This window comes from Piliocolobus tephrosceles, chromosome 11 (genome assembly GCF_002776525.5).
Source record: "Piliocolobus tephrosceles isolate RC106 chromosome 11, ASM277652v3, whole genome shotgun sequence".
In the NCBI taxonomy this organism is placed as follows: domain Eukaryota; kingdom Metazoa; phylum Chordata; class Mammalia; order Primates; family Cercopithecidae; genus Piliocolobus; species Piliocolobus tephrosceles.
Genome location: NC_045444.1, coordinates 17,201,808 through 17,227,077, shown reverse-complemented (window position 1 = coordinate 17,227,077; position 25,270 = coordinate 17,201,808). Strand labels below are relative to the sequence as shown.

The window sequence follows — 25,270 nt, the reverse complement described above, 5'->3', positions numbered from 1 at the left end:
AATGGGTCCTTTTTTCTTTAGTGTAGTTCCTTCCTCAGGTAATCTCATTTGATGTCATGGCTCCGTGTTTATATCCTTATACACTGGAATCCAAAATTCTTGAGCACTAACGACCTGGTTGACATCTGCTCTTTCATATGTAATGACATAGCAAACTTCACAGCCAAAGGAGAACAATTTATTCAACACCCCTTTTACAAACCCCTTTCTTAGTTTTCCCTCTGTCAATAAATAGCATATTATCCAACAGCTCAGGCCCAAAACCAAATATTATTTTGATTTTTATTTTATTTCATATCCCACATTCAATCCATCAGGAAGTTCTGTTACCTCCATCTTCAAAACAGATTCTGAATCCAGCAACTTAGCATGATTCTCCCGGTGACCGCCCTAGTCAAAGTGACGATGATCTCCTTCCAGTGGCCTCAGCTGATCTCCTTTCTCCTTGCTCCTGCCCCTGCCTGCTACTCCTTCAGTCAACAGCAGCCTGAAGGATCCTTTCAAGACTTAAGTGAGACCATTTGACTCCTCGAATCAAATCCCAATGCAATTGTTCCCTATGTCACTGAGAACAAAAGCCAAAGTTCCTACAAGAGCTTAGGCAGCTGTGATGACCATCCTCCTCCCCTCACCCTGTCTCTGCACTCCAGCCACACTGGCCTCTGTGCTGTTCCTGCAACACGCTGGCACACACTCCTGCCCCCAAAGTCCTTTATACTGGTTCTCTCTGCCTAGAATGAGCCTCCCAGAGTAGCCACCTGGGTTAGTTCCCTCACTTCCTTTAGGTGTTTGCTCAAATGTCTTCAGTGTGGCCTTCCTCCTGCAGTCTATGTTAATGCCACCCCTCTCCTTCAGCCCTTCCTTTCCTCTTCTCTGTTTTGTTTTTCCACCTACCTCCACTTATTTTGTCTGTCTCCTTCACAAAAATGTTACCTTCATGCAGGCAGAGACTTGTCTGCACTGTACGTGGCTGTATTGCCCAGACCTTGAAGAGTGCCTGAACATAATTAGCCCTTGAAAATATTTGTAGAATAATTGCATCTGGCATTATTTACATTGGCCTTATTAATCTCTTTAAGAGGACAGTGGGTGGTAATCGGGCTAATCAGTAAACTAATCCTGGTTACTATAATCCAGTGATTTGCAGAGTGGTCCCCAGACCAGCAGCATTAGAATCACCTGGGAGCTTCTCACAGATGCAAATTTTCAGGCTCCATTGCATGCCCACTGAATCAAACTCTGGGGTCAGGGCCCAGTAATCTGTGTTTTAACTAGCCCACCAGGTGACTCGGATGAACAGATGGGAGCCGTAAGTAGCAGCAAACAAATGTGTTCTCCGTACTTGATGCCATAACCCAATTCCAGTGCACTGGTTTCTAGAAATGCCTTGCCACCTATTATTTGCAGGTCTTGTGCTAGGTACTGGGATTGCAAAGAATTCATAACTTGGCCTGTTCAGAAAAGCAAGTAGCCTGGCTTCACTGGACTCCCAGGGTAGCTTTGGGGAGTGATGGGAGAGAAAATTGAATATACCTGGCCAGATTTTGAATGGTATTGATAATCGTAGGCTCAGGGGTTCCTGATATAATGTGGTGGGTGAAATGGCGTTCCGTGATCCAGTATTTGGGTAGAAGGAAATGTATGAAAGTACAGTGTACTGATGCAATGGATCATTGGTCAATTCCTGCTGTGTGTGGATGTAATACTGGGATTTAAATTAGTCTTTGAACTTTCCATGGCCAAATTCTTTCATGTAGAGTAGCTGGGGACCCAGGACTTTTCACTCATATAAGGCTCTACTGGTATTTCTCCATCAAGTGAAAAATAGAGGCTGAAATGAGGACTCGGCTAACTATGTCATTTGTATTTTTATGGTGGCTTTTTAAAAATATACACAATCTACTGTCATGCTGACAAATGGTATGTTACTGACTTGCAGAACTTGAGGACAGATTGAATTAGTTTTTATTTCTACCTCAGAAAAAATAAATAAATAAGCGAACTTATTTTTTCCACCTAAATGAATTCCTTCATTTGACCAATATGTTTTTATCTCACAAGCTGCTATAAGAACAATATTTAAGAAAATGATACAGGCTGCTGACAAATACAATAGTTACTATTTTGCTTAAAATTAAGTATAACTCTTTTTACCTAAGAAAGAATATCTAAGTATTAGAGCATCTTTTTCAAATATAAGATAACCAAAAGTTGTTTAACTTATGTGTAGATTTGTCATTACTATTAACAGAGTAGACTACTGAATGGGAGAATACAACTTAACTTCTGCCCTTACCCTCATTGCACTAGGACAGGAAAATCAAAGTGGAACCAAAGCCAAACTTACACAGATGCCCAATTAGTACGAATCTGAAAGCTCATTGCTTGATTTTGTTTTATGGCTTTGCATCTAGCCAGATTCCCCCCAACACACACTACAAATTGGTGGAGAGGGCTGTGGTGGAGGGGGTCATTCTGTAGCTAGTTTCCATCTAACCAACATAAAATTCACTCTGAGGGCAGTTAGCTGTGGGAAGGGCATTCTTTAGGGCAGTGAAAAAATGTGCTGAACTGAGCAAAAACAGACTTTTGAAGTCTGTTATTGTCTGACCCTAAGCAAATTACTTAACCATAATCTGAGCATTAGTTTTCTAAATTGAAATGGTGACCATGACTCAAAGATATTGTGAGGCTTAAATGAGAATGGTTGTCAAAGTGCTTTGGAAAACTATAACATCTACAAACAACATCAATCAATCAAGTAATATAGAGATGACTGCTGCTTTGTATTTCACTGTTTGCCATGTTAACTTTCAAAAGAATTGACCAATATTTATATTACTTGTTACATAGGCTAAGTGTACAGTAAAAAAGAAAGCCCAAAATGCAGTGTTTTAAATAAGTAGGAATTTATTTCTCTCTTATTTAGGTCAAAGGGAGGTAGAAAGACTAGGGTCAGTGGATACGTGCTCTAAGAACTATCACTTTAGCTATCCTTTGCATGTAGGACTGTCTCTGAGCCCAAGGCGTCACTGTTTCTGGCCAGGGGAAGAGTGCACAATGGGCCGTATGTTGGCTTTAGGCTGGGGATTTCCTGGATATTGCACAAACCATTTCTGCTTACCTCTCTTCGGCTTGAACTCAGGCATGTGTTCACCTCAAGCAGCACAGGAGGCTGGGAAACATAATTTCTAGCTTGGAAGCAGTGTGTCCAGCTAGAACTGGGGAGAGCTGGGGGACTTTTTTTAAAAGGGGAAAAATATATAATAGGGAACAGTTAAGCAGTATCCAACAAATTGAAGTATGTTTTACTCTGAAGATCTGCTAAGCTGTACTCATAGTCTGATCTGCATTAGTCTACTGCCTTGATACCAAATAGCAGGTCACGAGGCTTTTCAATGGTCTCATGTGCTCTCTGACTATATTCTGTCACTGTTAATTCATATTGATGAAATTTTCATATATGACAGAGGTTATAAAGAGATGTTTTCACTCTATGCGGTTTGCTAGTCATCATGCTATCAGTTATCTCTCCATTTGAAAGCAAATTTTGGTTGTGAATTTTACTGTGTTGAAATTTTTGACAGCTCCTATGATTTACATGCCATAGATGAGCAATGTACCTAAATTTTCTTCAGAGTTGCAAGATTAGAAAAACACAATGATTTTGCAAAATTATCAATAGCTTGTCTTTGGAATGTCATTTCTGGCTTGTACCAATAGAATAAAATTATGAGTATACAGTAATTTAGAAAACTGCTAGGATTAAAATATATATATGTGGTGTCTGCTTCCCAGTTTCTGGCACAGAACTCCTAAAATCCTTGTAGATAGGGTACTAGGAGAAACATTTGTTCTAATATTTGTTCTTTGGCTCCTGGTTTCTGACACAGAGTTCCTAAAACCTTTCTTATTTTCTGAGTGATAATGTCTGACACAGAGCTCTTAAATCCCTTAGAATTTTCCGGGTGATAGGAGCATCTTTTGTTCTATTTAGAAGACTCTTTGTGGGCTTCTGGATAGCCTCAGGATAGGGGCTGGTTGCCAGGGGAACCAACCATGTGATTAAAGGGTTGGAACTTTCAGCCCTACCTACCAAGCTCTGGGTGAGTTGACCATCGATGGCCACTGATGTAATCAGTCATTCCTACATAATGCATCCTTCATAAAACCCAAGAGGACTGGGCTCAAGGGGCTTCCAGATACCTGAACTCATGGAAGTTCCTGGAGGGCAGTGTGCCAGGAGAGAGCATGGAAGTCCTGAACCCCTTCTCCCATACCTCGTCCTATGCAGCTCTTCCATCTAGCTGTTTATCTGTATCATTTGCAGTCTCACTTACAATAAATGGGTAAACTTAAGTAAAATGCCTCCTTGAGTTCTGTGAACTGCTGTAGCAAATTTATCAAGCATGAGGAGGTTGTGGTGGGAACCCTGATTTATAGCTGGCTGGTCAGAATTATAGGTGGCAGCCCACTGTGGTACTTGTGATTGGTGTCTGAAGCCAGGAGCAGTCTTGTGTGACTGAGCCCTTACCTTGAGGGATCTGATGCTATCTCCAGGTAGATGGTGTCAGAATTGAGTTAAATTATAGGACACCTAGTTGGTGTCTGTTGGAGAATTGTTTGGTTGATGTATAGGGAAAGATTCCCATTCATCTGGTGTCAGAAACATCACATTGAGTGGTGCGTGAGAGAGGAGAGGGAAAACGAAACAAAAACACTGTTTCTGCTGTCTTGTCATGATTGCCTAATATTTCGATGATCATCAAAACCTTTTCCAGTAAAAGTTTTGGAAGACTGAGACAACTTATAGACTAATCTCAGATTCTCTTATGAGCCTGGTTACATCCAGCCAATTAATTCACTCTTTCACTTACTCAACACACCCTTGAGTGCTTGAGATGTTCCAAGGGCTATGGTAGGTGTTGGAGGATACAGAAATGAAGGATGACGTACTCGAAAGAGTGTATGGCACATCCAAACGAACCTGTTTGGGAAATAGCCATACTCACAGGATTGGACCTCCAGAGTGTGATTGAGCAGCATGGGCCATGCTGAACCTCAGAGTGATGGAATACAGGGAGACACTTTCAGAGAATACCAGGGAGGAAGAGTATGATTTTAAAATGTGAAGTTCTACAGGTACTGGTCATAAGATAAGGACCAAGCAAAATCCTGAGATTCCACCTTGTGGAGGCCATCAGTGGCTCTAATGGGGAAGCTCCACTAGAAAGTCTGCCTTAGATAGAGGCAAGGTTGCAGCTGTTTGAGGAGGGAATGGAAAAGAGGAATTCAAGACGGCTGATGCTAAGATGGCAACAGGAGGATGGATCTGTTCAAGCTGGGACTCCTAAATTGATTTGCTCATGGTGTTTAACATTTTAAAAAGTCTCTTTGGAAGAATTTATAGTGGTACAGATGCCAGTTAATTATGAGACACCTTTGTATTTATTACCTTGTCTGTATAATTCCCAAAGTGGGTATTTTATTTGAGTTTTTTACATTCACCATGCAGATATACCTTTCTATTAGGAGATGCCCCCCCTACCTTAAAAATTACTTTGTTGTGGTAGTTAGTCATTTCCTAATTGCAGAGAGTTCTGTTGATTTGAACATCTGGCTGCCTCGCCGGTGCTGCTTTGCCCAAAGGTGAATTGGGGATTCTATGTTACTAGTCACAAAATTGCTGGCAGGATTTCACAAGCTCTGCCATAAGTTATGCTGATTATAATGCGAAGATTATTTGGAGGGATTTTTGGATCTCTGCAAGCTTTGATATACGATTTTATTTTAAACTCCACTTAAGATGAATGATACTTAAGATCCTCACATCATTAGAATTCATTTATAATGGGCCTCTCTCAGAACTGACCTACTTCAGACAATAGGAGATTCACATTAAATGGGCTTATGCTACAAAGACATGCAATGTTCAGTATATCTATAAACCTCTAATCACTTTAAATGTTTCATACTAATTGCCCCGAAACATGTGCATTGAAAGAAGTGAAAGGCAAACTTCCTGAAATATCTCTCTAAAATGATTCTAATTTGCATAAGTTTGAGCCAAGGAACAGATGTCTTTTTAATGCTGTACCTTTGTAAAATTTTTAAAACATAAAATATGACTTGGGGTAACTTGGTCCCCCCCGCCTTCAGCCCCCTTAATCCTAACTTTGGTGAAATGCTTTTATCAGAACACTAACGAGGGCAAGTGGAAAGGGGAGTTCATTGTTTCAAACACGAGTCTAGCTTTAGAATAATATAAAGGAAATGGTTTCCTTGTGGCATTTCAGATCAAGCTTTCTAAAAGTTATAATCAAATCTTCATGAACATTATTTTCTGGTACGGTATTTTTCTGTGTAATATCCATTACTTTAAATTTTTGTAATGAGCATATAGTTTTTTAAAACAATAGACAAAGAAAAAATATACAGAAGAAAATTAAATTAGCCCATAATATTACCATTTACTGTAGGATATTAATCTTTCATATACATTTTCTAAATAGTGATGAGAGAGATTATGTAGTTTTTTATCCTGCTTTCACTTAGCATTACACTGTTTTCTAGTTTATTATATATTCTTTACAAAGTTTAAGAATTGTATTTCTTCAAATGAAAAAAGCATGCTTTATTTTAATTATTTCTATAGTTTTGGAAAATAAGACATACTCAGTCTTTCCATATTGTCACAAATAATATTTTGATAAATATCATTTGCTTTAATCTGATTATTTCCTCAGGCTGATTTCTAGACGGGGAGTTTCTAGATCAAAAGGGCACGGATGTCTTAAAATCACATGTATCACCAAATTGCTTTCCCCAATTGTGCATACACAGGAAAAACACACCGTTATACTTAAGCATTTTTTATTATCAAGTCAAAAATAGAACAATAATTTCTTCCCCTGTATTCAAAGTGATTTATGCACCCTTCTATTAATAGTTCCCTCTTTCTTTCCCTCTTGTCCTCTTTCTGCCCATCACAAAAATAGATAATGTATATTCTACTTTTTCTTTCTAGGATTTTATGTTTATTTTATAATTACTTTTTTAAACATTTGTTTGGCTGAATTAACCTCTTTTGAAGCCTCTTTTTATATTGTGAATTCCTATTTTTTATTCTTTGCTCAGGTATTACATATGTGCATATATACTTATACATGCATGTGTACATATACTTATCTGGCACACAGACACCTTTTGGTTATGCATATGTGTATCTTTAAGTTTTTAATTAAAAGATGTAGGTCCTGTATTTTATGAATTCATGAATGCCTGAGAATGTCTTTCTGTTGCTTTGTTACATAGGAGCTACTTAATTGGGAATAATATTTATGGTTTGTCTATAAACTAATTTCAGTGGGCATTTGGGGTGGCTGTAAGCTATGGAGCTAATGTGGTTTTGCTCCTTGTTAGGCTATAAGCATTCAAGCAAGCCCCCCATTTTTGCCTTCACTATTTTTATTCAACTCTTGTGCCAATAGACGTGTGGATTGTTTTCCATTAACTCTACCTGGAAAGTGATGAATCCTTTCGATGTGCATAATCACGTCCTCATTTTTTCCCCTGTGCTGAAATATTTCTTTATCCCTTTGTTTGTTGTTTGCATCTCAAATCTTATCAAGTACTCAAATGCTATCATTATTTGGCAAACCAATATTTTCTGGCCTGTTTGTCAATCATGTCTGCATTCATTTTCATCCTTATCCTTTATTTCTTAATTTAGTTACAGGTTAAGTTTATCTCCCTCAGGACTGTGTGTATATTTTCATTGTCAATTCTACTATTTATTGTATCTAAGGTAGGTTTTGTAATTCTAAGAGAAATCAGTAGAATAGGATATTCATCAAGTTAGTAGTAACAATAGTTTAATAATGCCTTTGTGCTGAATGAGGTAGGAAGTTGCATGCTGAACAAAGCAAGGCTTGGGAAATAGACATTTTTCATAGATAATGTGTTAGGAATAGTGAACACTGACGTCAAGGAAGATGTGGACATGGTTGTTTATTTTTTCTCCCTGGATTACATCATGCTTACTCTTCACTAACTGAATGATACATATACTAATTGACTTATACTGTAGAAATAGGAGAAGAGGAATATGTAAGTACCTGGCCTGGGTTGGGGAATTTGATTGTTTCCCAAAAGAGATATTGAGAATTAGACTTTCATCTGTATGAACAATTCAGCGCCAATACACCAAAATCTGTTGCCTGTTGTCTCTGAAGCACCATTTCATGGTGGGGAGAGTCACCTCATAATAAAAATCACAGGACAGCAATAAATAGGTTTCCGTTCTGCGAGTACAGTCTATGTTGCCTTGAAATTCTTAGCTCACTGAGCCCCTTCTTTATTTTATGTCATTTTATTATCTTGGCCGCTCACCTTATTATCTTGTAAAATCTAATTCTGCTGTCTTTTCTTCTCAACATTTAAAAAAAAAATCTTCCTTCACATGTGTCAGACCACGTCTTTCTGGATACTAGTGAACATGTGAAGGCTCTTTCTCAAATGCTTTCATATCTTTCTTATGTAAATAATTTTCAGAGTCACACCCTCTTTTATGATTAAGGATCATGTTCTCTCTCTTGTCCTACAGTACTTGTTCATGGGTTCCATGGTGCATTATTTCAGTTTACTCTGAAAAAAATCTATCTGGACCTTTTCTTTCTGCCTTTGCAGGCATGCTGGGATACTGGAGTCTCTGTACAATAACCTCCTCTGTGTACTTGCCCCCAAAGCTGTTGCAGCCACTATGCCTACAGCATTTTACTTATGGTGACCATAGTTTTCTCTTAACTACTGCCAGCCCCAGTGCTACCGCCCTCCATTGTTTTCTTGGAGTTAATCCCCAAAGGGATCCACAAAATTCCCCCTAGGAGTAATTCTATTTTATAATCTTGTGATAGTGTTTTCACATTAGGTAACTAACTTTTCCAGTTCAGGGTCCGGAAATGATACAGGTATGAAGGTACTTCCTAAGTTCTTTCAGGTTGAGCAAAAACAATTTCACTTAACAAAAAATATATGTAAGATGCATGTCTCTTTTCCCAATCCATTTGTGTTAGCCTTATATTGAGGCAATACCTTAATAAATAAGTAAAATATATTGAATGTTGGAAGTAAGAGTGCCATAGAGAAAAAATATAGCTGAAAAGAGGGATAAAGAATCGATAATCTTAGTTTCCCATTTTTAAGTGGGTTAAGATTTGTCATCATAGTTATTTATATGGAAAATAGGATAAACTAGTTTAAATGGAAGCAGCTAATATTTTTATTTGAAGTAACTTTGAAATCACAAGCCAGTGACAACTACATTCAATGATTAGAGATCAGTATTATCAATCTCTGCCTAACTGCCTATTCTAATATTTAGTGTGTATAACCTAAGAACTGTACACTTAAAAGTCTTGAAGTTTGGCAAGAGAAGAGAAAATGAAAAATGGCTTCACCTTGTAAAGTGATCTTCCTTTTGAAAAGAGGTATATAATACTCTGAAAAAGGCCACGCTTGCTATTTGGCAGCCATAATGGCTGTATGTACTTAAACTTCTTGTTTAACACTTACAATGCCTCCATAAATGAAGCATTATTTATGCCTCTGACAAAGATGAAGAAACTAAGGCTTAGAGAGATTTAATAATGTGACCAGGGAACATAGCTAGTAAGTATCAAAACCAGGATTTGAACCTAAGTCTGTTTGATACTGAAGTCTTATTTGTCATCACTACACCTTTCCGCTCAACCTCTGACTTGAGATAATCAGAATGAACAAAATGACAAGTCCAAGCTGCTTTCTAAGGCTTGCACCTGATTTGGTCCTGCCTACCTCTCCAACTTCATTTGAGACCCAGTATCCCTGAGTCCCTGTTCCCAGAACCCACTGGCTTCCTTCTGTTCCTCCAACAGCACATTTCACGACCTTTGCATGTGGTGTTTTCTCTGCCTGCAGTGTCTGGCTCCCTTTTCTCTATATGGTTTCCTTCTCTTCCAATTCTTAGCTCAAATATCACTTGGTCGGAGTCTTCTTCTGGAGTCCTCACATGACATAGCTGCTCCTCCCAAAGTCTTTCCTATTACCTGTTTACTTCATAGCATGTAGCCAATATGAAACCAATCTGTTCATTTATTTAGTATGCCCCTTTGACAGACTGTAAGCTCCTTGAGGTCAGTGGCTTTCCCCCCCTTGGTGATTACCATATCTGCAGCACTTAGAACAGCTCTTGGCATCTAACAGATGTTTAAAAATAGTTGTTAAATGAGGAAAAAATGAATAACTTTAATATCTGTACATTTATTTCTACTTGGGAACAATGTATTTAGTTTTTCTTGGCTGAACATATTTAAGAATTCATGTATTTGATAGTGTCAAGTGTTCTAAATCATGGTTTAGCCTTGGTCAGGACACTTAAAAGCATAACCACGTATGCTGCAACTTCCTGCTGTAGCAGAGATTTCTGCTTTGTTTTTAACATTCCCAGTGGTCTTGTTTAAATAACTTTTCAGTAGTCACCTGAAAATAAGTGTTTATTCAATAAGCATAAAACTTCTTAGCTAATTATCTATAACAGAATTACAGTAGCTTAGAATCATAACAGTTTCTAGCTAGACAAGGACTTAGTATACCCTCTAGTCTAGCAAACATTTTGGAAAGGTAAAAAGGCTTTTCAAGGCCACATGGGTAGATCCACGATCAAAAGAAATCAGGACTGGTCCCTTTCCATTATATGGGGTCAACACCTATCTTTCTCCCAGCCCCTCACCTTATTGTAGTGAATATTTCTTTAAGAGCAATACATCATATATAGCATTTCATAAGAAACCTACATTTCTGAAAGGAAAATATCACCATTAATCAAAGTTCTCAGTTTACTTCAAATCTATAGAAATGGAACAGTAGCTTTCATGGGTGCCTTAACATCGAAATCATTGCATACTATCCCATCGAAGGCTGCTATAATGTAGAAGCAGAGGCCTGTAGGGTAGACTTCAAAACAGAAAGGGAATAAAATACCAGATTCAGAGCAAAACAATATAAAATGATTTGTATAGGTCGTATTTTCTCCAGGTTAGCAAAGGAAACACCATTGCATATGAGCCTCGTATGCAGAAATCACAAATTAAATCCATTGTAATAATCTATGGATTTTTCTGCTTACTTCTCACGTGACACATGAATTCTTTATTTTTTTTTTTTCAGATACATTTCAGGAAAATAGTTTGATTTAGAGAAATAAATTTACATATACATTTCTATAGAGCAGAACACACCATACTTTTCATGTCTTTTTAGAAGCCAAAGATTTATGTTTAAGAATTAAACAAATATATACTGTTTTGTGTGTATATATGGAGCTGAAGAAAAATGGACATGTCCATTAGTGTATACAAGTACCCAGTGAATATGGATATATATTATATTTATATAAAATATTCTATATAGTTTAAAAACATTACTTTTGCTGGAACATGACTGTCATAAGACCAGTAAAATCAAGAACTGTTTTGTCTATTTTTTTTTTTTTCTATGATGGGCAGAAACATTTATATACAGTAGAACACAGACCCCAGTTTAGATGACTATGAAATTTAGGCCTTTTTTTCTGTGAGTAAGAGGATCGTAATGCTGACTCAGTGTAATGACCGTTCTCTTCTGTGATTTGTTTACAAAACTATCATAGGATATGAGAAAAATAGTATTTACATATGATTGTAAGTCACAGAAGCAGAGAATCCTAGAACCGGAAGGGAACTAGGGATAATCTTTCGAAAATACTCCTTGTAGAAATAAGGACAGAGTCTCAGGATGCTGGGACTGTGGTAGCGAGGTTTCATCTGTCTTTGTCTGCTTGTGCAGGAATACATGGACTCCAATAAATACATTGAGCATCTGCTGAGTCAGCTCGAAGAACAACACAGGAGTCTCTGGAGGTGAGTTTAATTCATGTTCTTATTTGTTTGTTCATGCAGCATCCTTTAGAGCTTTGTTGATCTAAAATATTTCGGTTAGACTACAGAATGTATACTAAGTACTTGTCTCACTAAAAACTGTTAGATTCTAAGAAACTGTCGTCCTGGAATGGCAAAGCTGTAATGTGGAAGCTAGAACCCAAATTCTGTGATCCTTGCTTACTTCAAGATTTATTTAAGTTTTTCTCTAGTTAAAAAGTAGAACATTGCTGCTTCAAAGTCCAGCTTCTCTTCACATTAAAGGGGAATATTTTAATAATGCTGTTGTACAGCTATCCAATATTTAGTTTTTATTCTACATAGAGGGTTCTGACAGTAGGTAAGGAAAATGTCTGAGAAGGTTTCTGCATGCATATTGGAAATGGTAGATTAATATCACAGAAGTCATATTGCAAAGTGATTCATTCCCTGGGGCCTCTTAGGAATTGAGATTGGCAAAGATGGTTGTAATATTATTATTTAGCTTTTTAGGGCACGTGCCATTATGTCTTTTGTAGGTGCTGCTATAGAACTTAAATTTCCTTTTTGAAGTTCCTATAGCTCTTACTTACTTTTTGAAATAAATATGCTGGTACTTAAATACATGATGCCTCACATTGCACCAAAATTGTTTTATTAAGTACATTTGTCTCACCAACCCTCAGTAAGCCCCTAAAGTCATTAATTAATTAATTAATTAATTAATTCTTGAGACAGAGTTTTGCTCTTGTTGCCCAGGCTGGAGTGCGATGGCAGGATCTTGGCTTACCACAGCCTCCACCTCCCAGGTTTAAGCAGTTCTCCTACCTCAGTCTCCCATGTAGCTGGGATTACAGGTGCCCGCCACCATGCCCAGCTAATTTTCTTATATTTTTAGTAGAGATGGCGTTTCACCATGTTGGCCAGGCTGGTCTCGAACTCTTGACCTCAGGTGATCCACCCGCCTTGGCCTCCCAAAGTGCTGAGATTACAAGTGTGAGCCACCGGGCCCAGTCCCTTTATTTCTTTTCATCTCCTTGCAGCATGGGGAGAGTGCTCTCTCTGTACACAGAGATGGCAGGTAAACATTTACTAACTCTCTTGTTTTCTTGCTAGACCTCATCCAAATCCATCACCACTGGGCTCCTTGCCAGGCCGGGTTGCCTCTTCTTGTTGCACCATTGTAAAAATTCTAATAACCTCGAAATGTATCTTCTTTCAGGAATTCTAGGTCTTGGGTAAAGTACTATATAGTTTAATATGTTGTATTCTTATATTCGTTTTTTTTACTGGAAGACAGACCTCTGATTATAGTAACAGAGAATATTCTATTTCTATACATAGAAAAACTGCTGGTAGGATACAACAAAAATTCAGTGAAGTCTGTTTGACACTAATGGACACACCAGTTAATTTTATGTAATTGATGCAATATTTGCTAGATTTGTTTTTGAGAACTATACCCTGATTCTGATAGTTTTCTTTTGCAAACCAATGTATTAATTAAATCAACAATAATGTATGTATGGTTGTGTCCTTTTAATTATATCTTCTATAGATCTCTTGGAAAGTATATTTTAAAAACTGTATAACCAATATAATGTTTTATTTCAACTATTTATATAGAATATTTTATTTTTCCCATCTTCCTAAAGAAAATTTTACAAAAAAATAATGAACGCCATCTGATGAAAGAAATTTAGAGTTTAATTTGGTTAGTAAGTGTATCTTACATGCATTATTATAGATGAATAATGGTTTCATGGGCTCTTTGAACCAAAATAACCTGCATGGAAAGGGCTATTTTTCTTACTTTCTTGAGGTAGCTAATAAAAACCTAGGTCTTCTCAGATATGATTAAATTAAACTTCCATTTCAGGCATGGAGTTAACATAAAGTGAGAGCTTAGAATTTTGTGTATAGTTACTTCCATTTTCCTTCAGAAATGGAATTATTACTGCTGAGGAAGCAAAGCCTTATATATAGTGTCAGAGGATCTAATAAAAATGCTCCATTTAAATAACAATAGAAGGTAATAATGACACTTGGATAGTCAGAATAATTCCAGTGAAAAGACGAAAATGGGTGGTATTGAAAGAAAATGAACCCCAATAATAGCAGATTTATATACTATTTATTGAATCATGAAATTACTTTTGATTATATTTTTGCCAACAGATCCTGACTTCACTGACTTAAAGTGACAGGCTTTATGATGGTTATTACAATATCATAACAACAACTGTAGCCAAATTGTTTTTAGAGAACAATATGTGAGTGACAGTGAACAGTGTAGGAAATCCTTTCTGGTTATGATTAAATTTTTAAATGCTTATTCATAAGTTAGAATGGAATCTATGATATACAGAGGATCATGGGAATAGCATGTCATGTTCACAAGCACAACCAGATTGCCTGAAGTTAAACAAATGCTCCCATAAATCAGTATAGGCTCCTTCTCTGATTTTATATGCCTTTGATTTGTGGCTGCTACCATTGTCATGGAGTAGTGGGCTATTTGTCATTGATGCTAATGTTAACTGATGGCCTTCCATTTATACTGGAGCTAACTTATAACTTAGAGTCAAGTTCCGAATATCTAGATCTTCCAATAGTAATAGTGGTCAGGATTAATTTATGGCTACCACCTTTGAGGACTGATCAAAAGCATGGTTGAAACAGAGCATACTCTTGTTGCCACTTGGTGAATGTTAAGACTTGCATAAATAATATAGGATTAGGTGCAAAGATTTAAAAGTTTCCTTTTCTTCATGGAGGGGGCTGCTAGCCTTTCACCAAGTTTAGTTGGTTCTTATAGCATAACCATCTGCTGTGACAAAAAAAAATATGTTGCAATAACACTTTTGAGATAACTGGTTATTTTTGGGGTCCTAATATTCTACAGAAATAGACCTATAATCTCTCTCTGCGTTTTCAAGTTGCAAAGGAATTTGTGGAGTTTATAAATAACTGTCTAGCAGGGAGCAGTCCTATAACTCAATTGTCTTTTTGATAGTAACAAATCCTTCCTAAAGAGGAAAACTCAGAACTCATCTAAAGAAGAGAATGGAGTCAGAATCTAGAACTTAGTCTAAGACTTGAGTATAAGTTGGGGTGAGTTTAATCTGCTCTGTATCTCCCTGCTTGATTTAAAACATACACACACACACACGCGCACACACACACACACACGCACACACACACACGCACACACACACACAGCGACAACCTGTATACTAGTTCAGGTTGAAACACAACCATAATTTCCTGTACCTTTATTTGTTCTAATGTGAAAAGTTAGTATTTGGAGAAAAAGGATTTTTTTATATCATTTTTTACTATTTCTGATTTGGCTAAATATATTTGTGACTGACAAGAAACATAAAAGAGTGCTGAAAATGTCTCTCCTAACGTGATAAAAAATCTTTATCCATTTGTGGCCTCATATTAAGAGTTTAGAATAAATAAACAGTTGGAAAATACAAATTGAATTTATGAATGCTTATGGCATTGAAATTACTTTCAAGCCACAAATGTAAAATTATGTATAAAAAAGTGAGAGCAGCATAATACTATACAATGGGAAGAAAACTGGACTGGAGGTTTTGGGGACTTGGACTCTTGTCTGGCCTGCAAAAACCGGCTGCTGGATAACAACTCTGAAATGGAGTTTTCTTATCTGTGAAAAGAAGGTATTAATATAGCTAGTAATTAAGATTACTCAGCACTGAGATTATGAAATGGTGTCTAGAATATTATATTGCATTTATAAAACATGTTTTTTAATAACACTTAAATATTATGCAATGATACAGCTACATAATACATATATCATAGAAAGCTTCAAAGAACATGAGGATAAATGACTAATGTAACAATCTAACAATTTGCCAGTAGCTCAAGAAGATAATGTCCAAATATTCACTTCAGATATTCTTTCTTTTCATGTTAATGGGAGACTGGAGTTTTACAACTACCCAAATCAGCCTCCTCCGAGATTCAGAGGCCAGACTTTTTAGAAAATAGTTTGATGGTGGGGGTAGGGATATTAGAGAATGGGGAGTGCTGATTGGTTGTGTTGGGATGAAATCATAGGGAGTCGAAGCTGTCTTCTTGCACTGAGTCAGTTCCAGGGTGGGGGCTGCAAGACCTGAGGAGCCAGTTCGCCGCTCTGGGTGGTACCTGTTGATCCATGAGAATGCAGAGTCTGAAAAAACACCTCAAATACCAATCTTTGGTTTTGCCATAATGATGTTACTCATACGAGCAACTAGGGAGGTGAGGAATCTTGTGGCCTCTGGCTGCATGACTCCTGAGCCATAATTTCTAATCTTGTAGTTAATTTGTTAGTTTTATAAAGGCAGTTGGTCTGGTCCCCAGGCAAGGAGGGGTCTGTTTCAGGAAAGGACTGTTATCATCTTTGTTTTGTTTCAAATCTTCATAAGTCAAACTGGTGTGAGTTTTATCAAAAGTCTTACGGTAATGAAGAATGAGTAAGTAGGTCTGCATGGTCAAAATCAAATGACAAAATCTACTGAATGCAGAGTGCTAGCTACCAATCACAGATTCCAGATCACCTAAACCTCATTTGAACAAGCTATATCTGCACTAGGGTTTCTCAACCAAGGCACTGTCGACATTTGGGGACAGACAATTCTTCGTCATAGGGGAGGATGTTTAGGATGATCCCTGGCTTTTACACCACCTGCCTGTAGTACCCCTCAGTTGTGACAACAAAAATGTCTCTGGGCATATTTCAAGGGTTCCCTAAGGGACAAAATCATCCCCTCTCCCAGTTGAGCATCAGTGATCTAAATAATCTATGCAAGCATTTTCCTGAGTATATTCCAAGGAACACCAATATTCCGTGTCACTATATCATAGATACTTTAAGAAAAATGAAGGTACTCCATGGTCAAATAAATTTTAAAAATTTTAGATAAAACCAAGTCTTAAACATTTTGTTTTAATTGTAGAACTTCTCAGAGCCATTAATCCTACTAACATGTGCTACGTATATGCAAATATTAGATATAAAATATCATTTTTACTTTAAAAATAAAACTCTGAATCCTATCTTTCTTAGAGCATCTACTCCAAGGTTGCAAGGAACATATCGAGGGAAGTGGTGATCTATCTAACTGCTATGCAAATATAGAATACATATGACTTGTACCACCTGCTTCACTGGTACTGGGCTGGGTGACTTAAGGGCATCCTAACAGTGTGAGGAGTCTGGGTTGTCGGTAAAAGGGGAAAGTCAGCCTGTAGAAACCTCAATGCCAAGTTCCTCACTCATTTCCTGAGGGGAAGTCAAAGCCTCAGTATAAACTTCCAAGAATCTAAACTACTGATTACAAACTGTTTGCCCAAGTAAAGGACTTAACTCCTGCTTCCCAAGGTGGGGAAACTAATGGTTTCCTACATCACCAGGGGGAGTAAAAGACTAAATTTTAAAGCATGTATAGGTCCCTGGTTAGAAGAAGATCCTGTAAGGCTCATCCCTTCTAGCAAAAAAAGATAATTACTTTTATATATCCAAAATGTTTTAAATGGAATTTTACGTTTCCTTTCTGGCTTGCATGTGATTCTTATTCTAAGAAAAGAAATAGAAAAACATTGGGTAAAACCTTTGCTTTCATTCTCCTTATGATTCAAATATGTCTTAACTAAGTAGAATGGACATTGAAATAAAATGATCCATGCTCAAAATACTCATTCATGTTCCCCATAATTTTGATATATCTATACATTTTTAGCTAGAGGTTAATGGCTCTGGTGCCTCTAAAGTTTCCTCCAGCTCTAAATTGAGAGAGAGAAATTGCTTGCTGGGAGGCCACATGCCATTATTCTATCCTTGAGAAAGAAATATTCTTTGCTAAAATGTTATCTAGAAATTATCTTATAGTTGTAAAATATAGGTAAGAAACAAAAGCAGACATGCTTTCTGACCAGAGTCAGGCCCAGAGCCTCTTGAAGATGTACCTTCTGTGTATCCTGGATCTTAGCATCCTATCATCCAGACATCTTAAGAATTAGCATGCCTCTACCCTCATGGGGTTAATTTATGTAGACTAAGGAGACGCCAAGTATTAAACAGGTTGCCTTCACTGTAATCATAGACCTCCACTGGGAGCTCTTAATTGGCAACAAGTAAAACTGCTCTGCATGAATTCTTAATGGTGGACACTGAATAAAATAAGAACTATGATTTGTTTTGCAAATCTCTCAAGAGAAAAAGAGGCTGTCTCTTGGGGAGAGAATGTGTAGCAAACAAAGAGAGAGCTCAGTGCGCTGTAATAGCAATAAAAGCTCTGAAAGCAAAACATCACGCTATGCCAACTCAATAACAGCACATGGTTTACTGTTCTGCATCCCTGATTCACCCTGCTGAGGTCAAAGGAGACCAGGGCTAGCGAGCCTCACATTATCTTTGCCTGTTCTCAACCCTTGGGATGAATTTCTAAATCATAGCTGTGTTCTCAGCGAAATGCAGACCCCAGAGCCACCCTGGAAACCCATCAATGTCACTCCCCAATTACCCACCAGGAGTTGTTTCAGAGATGCAGACAGTCCCAGACCCCTGCCAAGATAAGAGTCTGGCCTCTCAGCTATGCCCTCTGTCCCGCACAAGGGAGATGAAACCAGGGCTCTCAAAATTGGGTATTGCTACATGCTTCAATGGTTATATTATTCCTGAACAGTGGTAGGGAGAGCTATGGGATAAGCTATCCACCAAAGGATACTTATTATAGACTGCTGGTCCTACTTTAGAGAAGCAAGGGAGTGTTTAGGTTTTTTCTCATAACCATGAAGCCCCTGATGAAATAACATCACTGTCTTCCAAGAACCATTTCTCCAACAACAGGGTTTAGTAGAACTAAGTCCAGAAAGACATCTGGTGTGACTGAACCAGATCACCCAGAAGATCTGACCTTGCCTGTTAGGATCGATCCTCATTGTAGTTTCCTTTGGTGACCTGTATGTGATATGCATGTGTCTAATTAGGGGGTGTCTAAAATTTGAATCCAGGTTTTCTAGGGCAAGGAGACACAAAAAGGGTCAGGGTAAAACTCTGTACTCACTTTCTATCCATGATTTCCTGTTTCTTATCAGATCTGCCCACTGTTCTTTAATCCATCAGAGAACATATATTCAGGCCCTAACCTTGGGAGTTTATCCCTTCCTCTTCACTCTAAACATTGTTTGCAAGAAATATTTCACATTTATCAAGATTATTCCACTGGGGCTTTGAGGGATGGAGGGGGTTCTGTAAAACATATTTTAGGAGACTGTCCTTCAGAGGTCCAAAGAAGGCTCCTCAGAGGAGGTGGCATTATGAACCAAGGCTTGGTTAGGAGCAGAATTGGAGTGAGGGCTGATGAAGAGTCAGTAATGGAATGCATTGAATTTGAATTGTCTTTAAGAGTTTAAGCTCTAACAGTACAGAGGATGATGAGAAATTCAGGACTAGGATCTTTATAGTTAATAAATAAACCACTGTATAGATGGAGTCACTATTAACCAACAAAGTTATAAAATTGATCCCTAATGTAACCGGGGAAATATCCCTATTTAAAAGATAGATTTACTGCCACCGCAAGAAGCTTGGATTTGAATCATACTGTACAAGGAGGCCCATACATGATTTAAAAACTCCACTTCTAGTTTAAACAGGTTTATATTCTTCAAGAAACACTCCACAAGTACCAAAAAAATCCCAACATCAATATGATTTGGGGGTCACCCAGAGAAATTTACCACTATTTAATCTAAAGACAGTTAGCTTAAAACACACTTTTGTTATTTTTCGATCCATGCTTATCTTAATATGACAGCCAGGAACCTAATGTGATTTATTTATCTGAAATTAAAATAAAAGGCCTCAAGCAAAAGGCATTTTGTAGATTTATCTGGGGTAATAAAGATCACAAATATTCCCTACTAAGTTGAAAGAAGAAAAACTCCAGCAGGCAACAGTGTAAATGGCCCCCTTGACATAAACGCGTGTATTAAGGCTGAATTGCACTCACAGTAAGAAGTGACAAAGTACCTCTTTTTTTTTTTTTTTTTAATCTGGAAGGAGAAATGAAATGGGTAATTTACTGTGGCCTTCTATTTAATTTTAATTTTAATGGAAAAATTCACTAACTTGTTAGGGCATGAGCACACTTACGACTTATTTTTTAAAAAAGAACTGTTAGGATATAACTCTGTATCTCTCTCCAAATGGGTAACTCTGGATTAAAAAGAAGTCATTTGTTTGCTTACTACCTCCTCCCCCCACCCCCATCCCATTCTTCTTAATTTTTCCATATTCAGAGGCCTGAGAGGGAGTTCCAGTATCCTACCTCCACTCTCCAACCCTGGGGAGAGATGTTTGGGCCTCTCCAAAAAGAAGAAATACAAAATGCATTTTTTCCTTCGAGGTTTTAACTATGGTACAATAGACAATTTTAGATTTTTAAAAATTTCATGATGAAAATCAAGGCCTAAAATACTGTGTGTGTGTGTGTGTGTGTGTTTTCACTTGGATAAAGTAAATTAGAGAACAATTATAGACATGTAGATCAAGTTACTTTTACAAACAATCAGGGCTTAACCTACAAGGCTGCAAGTGGTATTTACGGAGAAGGTTTTGATAATTTTGGCAAGACCAATGTACACTTGAATTCAGAATGGAGCTTATATGGTTTGGATTTGTGTCCCTGCCCAATTATGTGGAATTATAATCCCCAGGATTGGAGGAGGGGACCAGTGGGAGGTGACTGGATCATGAAGGTGAATTTCCCCCTTGCTGTTCTTGTGAGAGTGAATGAACTCTCACGAGATCTGGTGGTTGAAAAGTGTGTAGCTCCTCCACCTTTGCTCGCTTCCTTCTTCTCTGGCCATGTAAGATGTGCCTGCTTTGCCTTCCTCCATGATCGTAAGTTTCCTGAGGCCTCCCCACCCTTGCTTCCTGTACAGTCTGTGGAACTGTGGATCAGCTAAATGTCTTTTCTGCATAAATTACCCAGTCTCAAGTAGTTGTGGGTTTTTTTTTCCCTTTTTCATCTTTTTGCCTTTTCCTTCCCATTGTCTTCCTTGCTACTAATCCTTAGAAAATTCACCCTCTGTTTGGCAGCCCGGGTCGTTGTTATTTGTCTGTTATCATATAGCCATAAAGAAACTATTTGAGGCCAGGTGACGTGGCTCATGCCTGTAATCCTAGCACTTTGGGAGGCTGAGGCAGGTGGGTCACTTGAGGTCAGGAGTTCAAGACCTGCCTGGCCAACGTGGTGAAACCCTGTCTCTACTAAAAGTACAAAAATTAGCCAGAAATCACTTGAACCCAGGAGGTGGAGGTTACAGTGGGCCGAGATCATGCCACTGCAGTCCAGCCTGGGCAACAGAACAAGAGTCTGTCTCCAAAATAAAGGGAAGAACCAACCATAAAAATAAATTATAATTATTTTATTACCTAGCTCCTTTAAATAGCTTGATAATAGGAGCCACATTTTTTCTCTTTATCCCTTAAAATATTACTGATATACACTGTAATCTAGTTGGGGCTGGTATTTAATGGCACACCAGTACAATCAGAGGCTGTATTCTAACTGTTTGGTGATTTTGTCATACCATTGCTAAGTTTTAAAAAAATGGACCCTGGTTCATCTTCCACAATATGGAGTTTAAGTCCTGACTCTGTGGTCTTGCAAAAGTCATTTAGGCTTTCTGGGCCTGAGTTTCCCATTGGTAATGAGAATGGTTTGAAAGAAATGACTTAGGCAGTTATTTCTTAAGAGTTAAAAATCTATAATTTTTACCTATCATCTAGGTAGGCCAGTTGAAGGGTTGAATGATGAAGATAGAAGAGAAGTGATAGATGCATAAAATGGTTGGAAGTGGCAGTTTCCCTCCTTGAAAGAAGGCAGATATTAATTATTTTATGAACCTAGTTTTCTTTATGCACTAACTCTTGGACTGTCTCTTGGCACCAAACCTTCCTGAGATAATGAAACAGCATGCTGGCAGACCCAGGGCACCAGAGCAAGGTCAGAGGCTGTGACCACTTTCAAAAGATTTTCCAGGAAATTATTCTATTGAATAATGTTTAAGTTTCCACAGAAGCTATAAGCAGAGCATGGTGCAAAAAGAATTTAATTGTACAATATTAAAAAACAGAGCAGCAACTCTGAGGTTATGGTCCCTATTAAAGGAAATTGCATTGTCTGACGCTGTCTATTCAATATTCTCTAGAAATTCAGACTCCCTGGCTAATTGAAAGCCAAATATGTATTTACCTGGATTTATTCAGTTATGTTGGCAAATTGATTTTCTTGTTTCTCTGCTTTGGAAGTAGAAATATGGATGGGATCTTGCAGAACGCCACTCTAAAATAGAAATTCTTTAACGTTACAACTGAGCAAAAGTTCTTAGAGCTGGATCAGATGTACACATTTAGGACTTTTGCTTTTGGGACCATTTGTCCCCAAGATGACATAATTCAAAATGCACCAAAAGTCCCATCTATCAAAAAATATTTCTCCTGCTGGATGAACTGAAATTCCCATGCTCAGAAAAAAAAAAAGGTTATCCAGAAAGTCAGCCCTGAAATTTGCCTTTGCCACTTGAGAATTCTAGCATCACTCTCTTAGCTCCTCATAATATCTCATCAGGGATTCATTTGCAGACTAATACCCATGGAAATCCGAGTCCTGCAAATTTTTTCTGTAAAACCAAGCATGTTTAGAATTGGAGAAAGGAAGTTGTAATAGCAATGTTATGGTACAAATCCAAATATTTCTATTTGTAACCACACACATGTCCCTACCAACCTCGACCTCCTTTATTACTCATTATTCCTACACACGCACTCCTTTGTGGCCTTTCTCTCCATTCCACATAGACAATCCCTAACCATCCTTCAAGTTTCCTGTCTCCCTACATCCTCACATGCATTCCTCAGCCCACTTGGGCCCAGTCTTCCCGGCTGAACTTGAGACTATTTCATATAAGTATACATAATGATGTACATCTTATAAAAATTATAAAATTATTTCATGTACCTTAGTATTGACTCTACAAATATTGAAGGTGCCTGGCCTTACACTTCTGTTACACATCAAAAGATGGCTAACACAGGGTTGAACATAACAGGTGTTTAGCTAACATACATTGATTGATTTTCTTGAACAGGGAAATTAAAAGTTGTCAGCAATCAGACAATTGCATTGGAAGGTTTCTTGTTTCTCTGCTTTGGTAATAGAAATATGGATGGGGTCAGTTGCTAGTTAGACCATATCAAGAGCACTTAATGTGGATGTCAGTTACAGACACTACAATCCAAAGAGTATCCACAAAGCTGGTGACTAAAATGGTACAAGGTTCAGTATACTGAATTAATAATGGTGCAAGGAATTGGAGATGTTTTGCTTGACAAATAGAAGACTAAGGGATGGATAGACCTAATAATTGTGTGAAAATGGAATGAGTTGTCTTGTGGAGAAGAAATTTAGCACTAGAAAGGGCATTTCTCACACTTATTATCATCCCGAGGAAGGTATTCTTGAGATAGTGAGTTCTGTACCACTGCAAACATCAAAGCAAAGTGGTCATCTTTCAGATATAGTGTGGGATGGATTCTGCTACATTGGATAGGAAGACATCAGACACCTCTTCTACTGAATGACTCAACATCTGCCTTTCACCCTTTGGCTCTAATGCTGTCATCAGTAGCTCCACTTATAACATCTACTCCCTGTTCTGTGTACCATTCCTGTTCAACGATTTATATAAAGACACTTTTTCATGTTTTTTTCTCAGTCTTTACTGCTTCAAAGGAAGCAATGTAGGTTCCTTCATTGATCCTCATACAACTTGTTTTTCAGATTTCATTTAGTTATGGCCACCTGTTGGACATATTATAGTTTGTCAGTTTGCCTCTTGACATGTGAGGCTCCAGTATAACCCAAATATATTTTTATTATGACCAGATTACAAGTCCAGTTTTAATTATCCTTTGAGAGAGGGTTGTTATTCTAACTAACTTTATGATTCTTTTCCCCTAGTGGTACTAATTGTTAATAACCTTTAGGCAAAATACCTAAAATTCCAGCATTGCATCATGCATATCCAATTACTCTCTTGTGAACTCAAAGAATATAAGTCATTATTTCAGGAAAGGGCAAAGAGTGTTTTAAATTTAGAAAATCCATTCCTTTCTTTTTTCTCCACTACTCCTATACTTCCTCCACCCACTTTTAATTGCCTTGTCCTGTTTCAGATCTTCCTTTTTCCAATGCCAAGACTTTATTTGTGGTTAAGAAGTCACAGAAGAATTAATAATTACAAGTAAATTAGATCATTCCTGACCTTTTATTAGAAGATTACTCTAGCTTTCAGAAGGAAGGGTGTGAGTTTTAGCTCATCAATTAAATGAACAATTACTAATTTAACCTTTATAATTTCAGTGTTAAGGAATATTGGGAAGGATGGCTCTAGAACAAAGGAACAGCTCATGAGAAAATATGTACCTGGAGCACAGCCACAGCCAAAGTGAATTGAACTTTTGGGTTCCCTGCTGTAGACTGAGTTGGGTACCGTAGGTGTTTGCCATGGTACACATTTAAGATTCTTTGAGTTGCTCCAATATTGTGATGGTGGTATGTGCATTTTATAAAGGAAGACACCACTTTTTGAAGATATATTGTGCTAACGGTTTCAGATCATTTATTTCAGAAATCCAGTTCCACCATCCTCTCTGTGTGCCCCTCCCTCATCCCACCCGACCACCCAAATCCCTGAGAGATTTATTTCTGGCCCATTTATTACATTAGCAAGAGAGTTTATTTTTCTAGCTCATTGCTAAACCAGTATACTATAGAAATTCCATTGCCAGGCAGTTTTAAAGAGAACTATTATCTTCCTCATCATAATTTTAAAGTTAGCATTTGAAAATCACTTTCAACTTTGGATAACAAATGAAAAATGATTATGTAAAGTTTACATTCATCTTTGTCACATTGGTGAAAATTTTGCAATAAATACAGTATAGATTATTTTTCCTGTCAAATGCTTGCTAGACATTGGAGTATATTAATTAGCTGGACCACTGTCAGATGTGGTCTGTGATATTTTCACAGAGAAAGCTTGAGCTGAGATTGGGTGAAAGGCAAAAAGCAGATTCACTTGTCAGCAGGAAGCATTCTGAAGGGGGCCTGTTGGGGTGGCTTGGGAAGATCATTTTGGGAACAAGATATGTATATATGATAGAGGGTTTCTGACACTTCTGGGCTGGTGAGATCTTATTGCAAAGGAACGTGTAATTAGGCTCGCATTCCATTGTGGGTTGGGAA

The 25,270-nt window shown here is 37.7% G+C and overlaps 1 protein-coding gene across 1 annotated transcript in view; it reads left to right on the top strand.

Annotated features, from left to right (window-relative positions):
• The window catches only part of NCKAP5 (NCK associated protein 5), an 836,097-nt gene that overhangs the window by 195,122 nt on the left and 615,705 nt on the right, over positions 1 to 25,270 (top strand). Inside the window, exon 2 of the mRNA XM_023195916.1 lies at positions 11,863 to 11,936. Within this exon, the coding sequence (XP_023051684.1) occupies positions 11,863 to 11,936 (74 nt within the window). The remainder of the gene's footprint in view (positions 1 to 11,862; positions 11,937 to 25,270) is intronic.